Source organism: Pinus tabuliformis, chromosome X (assembly GCF_031772625.1).
Source record: "Pinus tabuliformis cultivar Carrire ecotype Pingquan chromosome X, CPIR1, whole genome shotgun sequence".
Classification (NCBI taxonomy): domain Eukaryota; kingdom Viridiplantae; phylum Streptophyta; class Pinopsida; order Pinales; family Pinaceae; genus Pinus; species Pinus tabuliformis.
In genome coordinates, this window is record NC_142308.1 from 1,557,276,378 (window position 1) to 1,557,287,379 (window position 11,002).

Here is an 11,002-nt window from a genome sequence, read left to right on the forward strand (position 1 = left end):
TGAGCAATGGAGAATAGGATGTTTTTCATGTTATATCACATGGATTTACATATGTTGGTGAGCCAACACCCTCGCCTCTCGTCGAGCCTATACGAGTAATATAGCTATGTTGCAAACTTAAAATCTCATTTTGAAAAAGTCTATATACAGGCCCGTAGGGATACAATGAATAAATGACACCCCTTACCATACTCAGTAAAAAAAGATGATCACCTCACACTAGTACAATAATGGCCAGTAGAATGGATGATTGCACTGGAGGCAGAGGTAGAAGATAGCGCGACAGAGGAGGAGACCTCATAGCATGGTGAAGTGAGCAGAAAGGACAAGATAAGATGAGCAGGAATCATAGGAATAGGAGCAACATGACAAGGGTCGTCAGGATCCTCCTGAAAGGGTGAGCATAATAAGGAGTTTGAAAAGACAAAAATAGAACAAGTTTTCGCAGAAAAGAGGAAAGCACAGGGCGAAGCTGCCACGAAGTTTAAGAAGAAGCAGAAGGAAGATAAGACAAAGGATATCACTCTGGTCCTTACTGATGGGGATCTAGAGCAGATTGGGGATAGGATACAGGAAGCAACGACAAAATCATGGAATAATTTGGAAGATCGCTACGGTGCACTTCTCATAGGTGTGCAGAGCAGATTGTAGAACTTAAAATTTTGGCACAGACAATTAGATAATCCATGCAGATAGTGGAGAGGATTGGAGAAGAAAGGAAAATAAATCCTACACTTGTAGTGAGGTTAGCACCAATACTAGTCGAAGCACTATAGTTTGACTCTGTCAAAGTACAATAGCAAGAAAAAGGGTTGAAGCATGTGAACATGAACATCACAGTTGTACCATTACAGATATTACATAAGATACACTTGGAAATACTAGAAGAGCTGAAGTTGTGCGAATAGCACACTTCGTAGCTGAACATTCAAGTAGAGAAAGAGTGGGCTTCGCTACAGTAGAAGCTCGACCAGGTGATCCAAGAAAGAGATCAAGCAGTCCAACAATAATAGAAGCTCAAGGAAGTAGTCGAAGGTACATATAGAGAAGTTTTGGACCTCGATGTCCAAGAATAGGAGTCAGTAATAGAAAAGGTTGTGAAGCTCAGCCTTGCAGTGAAAGGATACAAGCTAAAGATTACATATGTGCACTTTAATATGAAATTCAGATCAGTGAGCTGCAGATGAAGCTGCAAACAACCACGCCACAGGAAGTGTGGGATTAGAGCGAGATTGACCTAAAGACTGCAATGGCCAGAATCTTCAAAGGAGTGGAAAACTATGGGAAACTTTTAGACAAGAGTTTACAGATTTGGACTTCCTTGCAGGAAGATCCAAATGTACATAAACTGCAGGAAGACATTCAATAGAAGCAACAACAGTTAGAAGAGAGTCATGAATCTGCAAAGACCTTAGCAATTATCGCAGAAGCTTTCCAAGATCAATGAGGAAAATTCCCTCCAGAAAAATATTGAGGAGCTAAGGAAGGAAGAACGTGTTTTGGTAGAGAGAATTCAACCTTGGCAGGATGAGGCTCTCCAACTATCCTAGGCAGTAGATGAGAAGCTTCAAGAGCTTTGATAGAGGGAGACAACAATGATGCATAAAGCTACAGAACATGTGACAGAAGCACTACTGGAGGAAGCACGCGGCGAAGAGAAGCAGGTCACAGAGATTCTGCAAGGCCTACAACAACATCGTAGCAAAAATTAGAGGCAAAGAAGTTGAGTGATTTGGAACGAGTCACATGTGAGCATTGGGGGAATTTTGGGCGCAACCCATGTTGGCCTAGTTTTTGGCAAAGACTCTACATTTTGTGGGGTAGAGCATGTAGTGAAGTGCGAAGTGGACTGCGTGGGGAAGCAGTTGGAATATATTGCGCAATATAAGTGTGTCGAAGTGGGTCGAAGCCCCTCCTTTTTGTAAAATCACGTGATAATGCAAAGGATTAATGGTTTTAGCTACTTGTTTTAGGGATTCCATGGTACTGTAATGATGTAACTCTTGATGTAATAGTATTTATATGATCAAACAATAAGAAGAAAATAATCGTTGAGATACAGATCTATGTTATGGTCAAATTCTTGTCATCTGTATTTGGAAGAAGAAGAAAGGCTCTCTAGTTGAGTGCACAGAGGCCTGAGTTTGCAGTTGAGTGCACAAACGACCTGTAACTTAATGCGCTGGTCAAGAACTATTTGTTGTACAAATAATAAAATTATATTAGTAACAGTTCTTCTGGACATAGCCCCACATTAGGGTGAACCACAGTAATTTGGTGCCTTCAAGTGTATATTTTCTTATTATTTGTTGTAGCGTAGCAGTTTATTACAGTTGCACTTTATTTCAACATAGTGATGATTTATGGCTTTATATGATATGTTTAAGTGGTGAAATGAATGCGACAAAGTAATTTTTGAATGTTAGTAATAAGATAATAAAAAAACCACATTGCACCATCCTTCAAGACTATAGAAACCTGGTTCTAAATCCTCCCATGTCACTTCGGGTGAGACTGCGATTTGCTTGCAGGTAGTTGCCGAAGGGGCTTGTGATTGAGGGTTTTGTTGGTGCACAATATAGATCGAGCGTGGGTCAGACCAGGTCATAACCAACAAGAATTAAACAAGGCTACGTAGAAAGACCATTTCCCCCTTCCATTTGTAGATAAGGTTCTTGACACTCTTGCTGGGAATAAATTTTTCTCCTTTCTGGATGGTTTTAGTGGTTATAATCAAATTCAAATTGCTCCCAAAGACTAGGATAAGACCACATTTACCTACCCTTGGGGAAAGTTTTCATATAGAGTTTTACCATTTGGGTTGTGTAATGCACCAACCACCTTCTAGAGGGAAATTTTGAGTATCTTTTATTATTTAATTAGTGAAGGACTTGAGCTGTACATGGATGATTTTACTCCATATAGTAACAAGTTTGACCAAGCCTTACAAAATTTAGAAAAAATTCTTGAACGATGCATTGCTACCAAATTATGCCTTAGCCATGAAAAATTTCATATGATGATGATCGAAGGCGTAGCTCTGGGAAATTACATTTCTTCTACAAGTATTCAAGTGGATCCAGCAAATATTGAGTTAATGCTTATGTTTCCTACTCGTACACCAACTCAGGTACGTAGTTTCCTTGGCTATGCTTGTTATTATCACAAACTTATAGCTAATTTTTCAAAAATAGCAGCACCATTGTATGTTTTGACATGAAATGTTGAATTCGAATGGACTAACAGATGTGATGTTGCTTTTGCAAAACTTAAAGGACTGGTCTCAACAACCCCTGTGTTGAGAGGGCCAAACTAGAATTTACCCTTCCATATCTCATCAGATGCATCAAACACAATGATAGGAGACGTCCTTGGATAGGAAGAAGACAAAAAAATTGATGCCATTTATTTTATCAGCATTAATCTTACACCGACAGAGTTAAATTATACAGTGATGGACAAAGAGTTTTTTTTTTTTTTTTTTACAAAATCGGTTGCTTGATATATTCAAAAAAGTTGGAGTCTAAGCTCTGATTTTACAAGAGATGGAGTTACAGTAGTTGCTTGTGTTTGTATTTCATTGTGGCAGTACACATGAGTGCCTTTACTGTTCACTTGTAAGATCCTAGAACAAGTATAGATTCTTATGAATTGGGACAGCAGAAGACTGGTTTTGCATTACATTTAAACAATAGTGATATATCTGATATGTCAGTCGATGAAGGCCTCAGGATGGCTGTCAAAAGTCACGAGTTCTGCTGAATAAGATCCAATTTGAATTTTTTCCAAAGTCTTCAAGAATGAGAATAAACTGTGTAGACAGAGATTGCTGCAGATGGAGGTTTGATCAGACTCCTTGATAATAGAAGTGCAGTTCCTTGGAGAGTGGTGATTTGGGGCAATCATGTGGATCAAGGGATGAATTTGTGCAGGCTCGCTTGATTGCATAAGAGGCTTCCTTTTTCCCGTGCGCTGGCATGACTAGCTCTCTTATCCGCTTCTTGGTTGTTGGATCGAAGTACTTGAAAAAATTGGCACTCCAAGCCCTGAGACAGCAGATTTTTACAACGGTTGATGATTTGATGGAGAAAGAGATTGGATGCTTGTCTGTTGCTATTCATTAAACTGATTATTATAGTCGAGTCGCCGAAGATGAGGGCTTTGTTAATCCCTTGGTTTTGAAGCTGCAAAAGACCTTGGAATAGACCCAAAGCTTCAGCTCAGTTGTTGCTTAGTCTTCCCAGACCCCATTCAAAGGAGGACACCGATGCACCTGAAGGATCTAGAATGATGCCCCCTGCGCCGGCAACTCCCGGATTAGATTTGGAAGCTCCGTCAAAAAATAAAGAGTGAGAATTCTTTGAAAGGAGCCATTTACCAAAATCATCTTTTGTGAGGCGGATTTTCCATTCTGGGTTGTCGGCTTTGCCACTGAACTTACTGATCTTTGTTGCTGAAATGGTGCTGGACCTGTCTATCAGATTCCAAATAAAGTTTCGCTCCTCTGTCCATAGGCTGACGGGATCAATTCTCTTTGTTATCTTAGATGCTATAGTTTCCGATGCAAGACTTGAAGCTTTAAGGATTATGTGCCTGATTGTAGTTGCTTTGTCTCGGAAGATCATACTGTTTCGGGCAATCCATATGCGCCACAAAAGAACAAAAGGAATGGCGTTCCAAACTCTTTTAGCTGGGTTTTGATTCATGGAATGCCAAGGATAGCTACTCCTCCAGTTGTTTAAGGCTTCGACAATAGAATGTTGGGGATTCCAAATGGAGGGAGCAGAAGGTATGATGTTGTTCCAGCATGAGGCAGCAAAGGGACAAGATATAAATAAGTGTTGTATGGTTTCCTCCACCGCTTGACAGTTGGGACACCTAGAGGGTCCGAAAATGCCTCTTTTCCTGAGGTTCTTTGCAGTTAAAATTTTACCATGGAGAAGTGTCCACATGAAAAATTTGATCTTTGGAATTGCTTCAGCTCTTTTTAAAATATTCCCATGAGCCCAGACAGCAGTGGGGTATTCCTTTCTACTCAAGTAGCTGTAACCTGCTTTGATGGAATAGTTTGTTCTTGAAGGGTCCCAACGATACTCGTCCTTTGCACCTTTGATGGTGGGTGCAATACTGTGCAGACAGCTACAAAGAGAGTCAAAGCTACCTTTGAGATGGTGGGGTATGGGTGGGAATTCCCATTGAACCCAGGCATTAGTTGATTCATTCCATTGAGAGATTTGACTCAGTTTAGATATGCCTTTGCTGTGGAGATAATGAAGAATAGGGTCGATATCTGGAAGACTGTTTATGGGAGGGTTCCCCATGATTTTTTCCGAACCAATGTTCACCGTTTCACCTCCTTTTGGCACTTTAGAAACATTTTGCACCATGAAGACGATGGCTTTTTTACAAAATTTCCATATCTTTGTACAGTGTCTGTTGGGGATTTCAGCATTGAGAATTTGCGATCTTGGCTGATTAAGATATTTTGATTCTAGGACTTTTTTCCACCATGCAGGTTGATTGTCCATAAGTCTCCAAATCAATTTCCCACCGAATGCTAAATTCATAATAGATGGGGACCTGATGCCCAGACCTCCATTCTCAGGGCTTTGTATAACCTATTTCCAGTTTACTAGGTTGAATTTTTTCTTTTCATTCTTGCCCCCTTGCCAGAGAAAAAATCTGAGGATGCTATCCATTTTTCGGTGGAATGAAGCTGGAGCTTGGGCCAGAGAAAACTGATATAAAGGAAGGGAGGAGAGCCCTGATTTTAGTAGAACCTGTCGCCCAGCTGGATTGAGCCACAGAGTTCCCCATCTCTGAAGTTTCCTTTTCATTTTGTCTAGCCTTAAGTCCCAGACTCCAGTCTTTGCTTTCCCTATGGTTACTGGCATTCCCAAATAACTAAAACAGTCCCAATCTAACTTGCAGGGGACACCTAAATGATTCTACCATGAGGATGAAGAGATAAGGGGATAAGGGACAACCTTGCCTTAGTCCTCTTGAGGATTGGAAGGAAGGTCTGGGTCTTCCGTTGATGAGGGGGGCGATCCAAGGTCCAGAAATGCAACATCTTATGACATTAATAAGAAGAGATGAGAAGCCCATCCTTTGAAGAACTGCAAATAAAAAAGAATGCCTTACCCTGTCAAAGGCATTGGCCAGATCTAGTTTTAGAATGAAGCCTTTCTCATTCCTTGCATGACTTGAGTGTATGGCCTCTTGAACTAAAAGAATAGAATCTGAAATTTGTCTGTTTGCCATAAAGCCTCCTTGGTTTTCTGAGATCAGCATCAGTAGAAGAGGTTTGAGCCGAGAGGCTATGATTTTAGTGAAGATTTTGTAAGATGAATTGCATAAAGATATGGGCCTGAAGCGAGAAAAATTGGATGGCCGGTTCTCCTTCGGAATGAGAGCCAAGTGGGTAGAATTTGTATATCCACCTATTTTTCCTTTTTTTTGGATCCACTTGATGTATTTTATGAGGTCCTTCTTTATCAACTCCCAGTAATCCCTGTAAAAGCTAATTGGGAACCCATCCGGACCAGGTGCCTTGTTGGGATGGAGGTTCCAGATTGCTTCAACGATTTCTTCCTCTTTTATTTCTGCTGTCAAGTTTTTGTTCAGATCATCTGTGACTTTAGAATGCAAATGTTGTAACAGGTCATCATAAGATTCTTCCTCCTGTACTTCGGTTAAGAGGTCCTTGAAATGTTCTGTAGCTGCTTCTTTAATATCTGCTTGTTCCACATGTTGAGTCCCTGCGCTGTCCGAGATGGCAGTTATGGTGTTTCTGACTTGTCTTGCGGTGGCTTGTTTATGAAAGAATGATGTGTTCGTATCCCCACTTTCCAGCCATATTTGTCTTGATTTGATGCACCACTTTTCTTCCTCCTGCCTTTTAATTTTTCTCAGTTTATTGTACAACTCTTCTTCTTGGATTTTTTCACTGTGGTAGTAATCCTTTTGTTCTATTGTGCATTGGAGTTCAACGATTTGAAGTTTTAGCTCATTCTTTTCCTGTTATGGCTCATTGTAGTGCGATTTGACCCATTGTCTAAGCGCTTTTTGCACATTCTTTAGTTTTCTCTCCCATATGTAGCCTGGGGAACCTTCACTATGCTGTCTCCAGGTGAGCTGGATGATGTTTTGGGTAGCTTGTTGATCACTCCAAATATGATTATATTTAAAAGGCAGCGGACCAAGGGCACAGTGAGTATTCAAGGCGAGGGTGATTGGATAGTGGTCTGAAGCAGCAAAGGGCAAAATGGTGGAGTTAACAGATGAAAAGGTTGACAGGAGTGAGATATTAACCAAGAATCGATCTAGCCTCTCCATGATATTGTGGTTTCCCAGCCTTCGATTGCTCCATGTGAACTTGCGATTTTTTGGGGATATGTCTATCAGATCACCAATGTGCATTACATTTTCCATTTGATTCCTGAAAGGGTCTGGCAGAAAATTCCCCCCTCGCTTTTCATTAGCATGCAGGATTAAGTTGAAGTTGCCGCCTACTATGGTGTTTCTGCTGTCTCCTTCCATGATGTGATTGCTAAGAGTTTCCCAGCATTTTCCTTTATCGCTATAGTGATTGGGGACATATACATTGAAGATGACAATCTGTTGATTGCTGATATTATTTCTCAGGACTGTTTTTATCCAATGCTGATTGATTAACTCAGCTTCACTTTGCCAGTCATTTTGATTCCAGATGGTGGTAATTCCTCCAGAAGCTCCTCTTGCTTTGCATATGCTTCCTTTGTAATTTTTATACTTTCCAATGATTTTGTTGATTTCTGATTCTCTTTGCTTTGTTTCCTGTAGTAATATGATGGATGGTTTCTCCTGCACTATAAGGTCTGTTAGAGAATTGATTTTAGTGGGGTGCCCAAGTCCCCTGCTGTTCCAAGAAAGTATTTTAATCATTTCAGACCTGTGGTTCGAGGAGGTGCTTTGCCTCCCTTGTCTTTGCTTGCTACTTCTTGATCTTTTGTGGCCTGAATGTAAGATTCTATTGGATGTTGTAGACCAAGGGCTATGTCTTTCTGCGCGTTTTCATCCCTATGCTGCTTCGTAGTCTTTCTCCCTGGCTTCTTTTGACCATCAAAGGAAGAGCCCTGGTCCTTGGAGTTGCTTCGGGTGATTCTAGGGGGGAGTGGTTCAAGTAAGAGGGGAGGAAGGGCACTCATAGAATGAGGGGAGGAGGGTTGATCAGGAGGGTTCGAAGGAGAAGGGTCACCTTCAGGGAGGGAAAGAACATGGAAAGGGTTGGAGGATGGAGGAGAATGAAGGGGTTTTCCAAGTCCAGGGGAATGAGATTGATGAGGAGGGGAAGGCAGAGGAGATGGGATTTGGGCAGAGGTTTTATGAGAGGAGGGTCCAGGTTCATTGGGTAAAGAGGGACTAGGGGTTGTTTTTTTTTTTTTTTACCACTTCCCATTGCTGATCTTGAGTATTATTATCCACATTAATAATCTTAGTGCAGCGATTGGCAAAATGACCATACTCGTGACATACCTTACATTTGAAGGGGATCTGTTCGTAATCAAGCTATTGTATGTGCGACCATTCATCGACTTTGATCTTGATAGCTTCTGGAAGACCTTTGCCCAGGTCGACCTCGACGCAGATACGGATGCATGCTTGCATGTTGTCTCTTGGTTCACTTCTATCAATATATTTGCCGACTGCATTTCCAATGGCTCGCACAGAGTCATCTCCCCAGCAGTGTAATGGGAGATGTGGGAGACGTACCCAAACAGGAACTGCATTAGGAATTTCAAGCTCTGGATCGAAATCTGGTGTCCACTTGTTTAAGTACAAACCTATGGAGTCCATAAAATAAGGTCCATTGCGAAAAATCAGATCCTTGTCATTCTTTGTCTCGAAGTGAAAGGTAAAGTAGCCCTTCTTGCAGAATCTAATAGCAATTTTTCCTTGGATTTTGTCCAACCAATTTCTTTCCACCCACCTCTGAACAGTTTTAGGTGAGGGCCAAAGACCAGTGAATTGCCCTATTAGACCCTTTTCGGCCAAAGCAAGAGCAGCCATTCTAGGCAGAGTAGGAGGAAGGGAAACCTCTTGAAGTCCTATTTTTTTTACAAATTTTGAAAGGGTTGGGCGATCTCATTGAGGCAGCAGGGAACTGACAAGGGCTGAGAAAGCCTGCTGCTGTGCAACCTCCTCCGGTGGAGCCTCCGAAGGGGCCATCAGGAAGAATGGGGGCACAAACCAGAGATCTGAAGACGGCAGGCAGCGCGCACGCGCGCTAGGTTTCTCAGGGACTTGAGTTTTAATTGTATGGACAAAGAGTTTTTAGTTGTTGTGTATTCTATTAATAAATTTCGTCACTATATAACGGGATATCCAGTCTTCATGTACACTGATCATTTTGCCATTAGATATCTAGCTAATAAACCTATTACCAATGGTCGAATAACTCGATGGTTGTTGTTATTGTAGGAGTTTGACATTACTATAAAGGATCACCCAAGAAAGGAAAATCTCGTTGCATATTTTTTGTCTAGAGTACCCAAAAAAACCAATTCTTTACCAATTGGAGATCAATTTCTAGATGAACACTTGTTTTCTGTAATAATAAAGACACCTTGGTATGTTGATGTGGCCAAATGCCAGCACGTTTTCCACCCCGGGATAGGAAACTTATTGTTCATCACAATGCATGATTCTCCTGGATAGATGGTTACCTCTTTCATACAGGGTTTGACTTTCAAATCTGCAGATGAATCAGAGAATATGAGATTTACAACATTTTCAGGGCCTGTCATGATGAACCTTGTGGTGGACATTTCGATGATGATAGGACTAGGCATAAAGTACTCCAAATGGGCTATTATTGGCCCATGATATTCAAGGATGCAAAGAAGTATGTTAGGAGTTATGATAGCTATCAAAGAATGGGTCATCCCACTCAAGCTTATGAGATACCCCTACAGCTGAACTTTGTAATAGAACCCTTTGAAAGATAGGCATTGGAATTTGTGGGTCCCTTTAACCCACCATCGAATCAGAAGGCATATGTCCTCGTTTGTATCGAATATGTGACTAAATAGGTGGAAGCAACAACTCTTCCAAAAGCCACAGAAGAAGTGGTCATTAGTTTTGCATTTGAACTATTTTTGTGATACAGACTGCCTAGAGAAATAATAACAGATGGGGGGTCACAATTCACTACTCATAAAATTTCTTCTACTTTACAGAAGTACCACATTAAGCACAAAGTAACTTCTCCTTACCATCCTCAAGAAAATGAACAAGTGGAAAGTACCAATAAGGTTCTAGAGGAAATTTTGACCAAAAAAGTATATATGAACCGCTAGAACTGGGAAGTTAAACTTCCTGAGGCCTTATGGGCCTATCGAACAACGTGGCGCAATACTACTCGCGATTCACCATACCACCCTTTTTCGTAAGGAGCCTATTTTTCCTATTGAATTTTAAATTAAGACTCTCAAGACTGCAAGAGAAGTTGAATTGGATTTCACAGAACCACAGAAACAACATTTACAACATCTTAATGAAATGGATGAGATGTGCCTATTGGCCCTGGAACGTACAACTGTTATTCAACAACAAAGCGCTAAATGGCATGATTGCCTTATTAAAAAGAAGATGTTTCAAAATGGCGATTGGGCGTCGTTGTACGATTCCAGTTTTCAAGATTTTCCAAGAAAACTTCAAATGAGATGGTTAGGAACATATGATATTATTGAAGTCTATGACAACGATACAATGACATTGACTACCATGGATGGTTGTGGCATATATTTTCTTAATAATGGACATCGACTCCACCTATATCATCAATAGATTACACAAGAGTCTTTTTTCCATAAGATAAGTAATGATTCCAATTTGCATAACGTAGCTGATTGGGGAGGTAACCCTGGAGCTACATCTAGCTGAATTTTTTTCAAAAATCCTTTCATTTTGTACATAATGTATATATTTTCATGAAATTTATGTTTTCTAAAAAAATATA

At 40.7% G+C, this 11,002-nt stretch overlaps 1 protein-coding gene across 1 annotated transcript; it reads right to left on the reverse strand.

Annotated features, from left to right (window-relative positions):
• Positions 1-8,550: 8,550 nt before the first annotated feature.
• Positions 8,551-9,051, reverse strand: LOC149145976 (uncharacterized). Its single transcript, XM_089452616.1, has one exon. It carries the CDS (start codon positions 9,049-9,051, stop codon positions 8,551-8,553), a length of 501 nt encoding a protein of 166 aa, XP_089308742.1.
• Positions 9,052-11,002: the final 1,951 nt, after the last annotated feature.

Coding starts and splice junctions, on each gene's coding strand:
- LOC149145976 (XM_089452616.1), bottom strand. CDS start 9,051: ATGGCTGCTCTTGCTTTGGCCGAAAAGGGTCTAATAGGGCAATTCACT.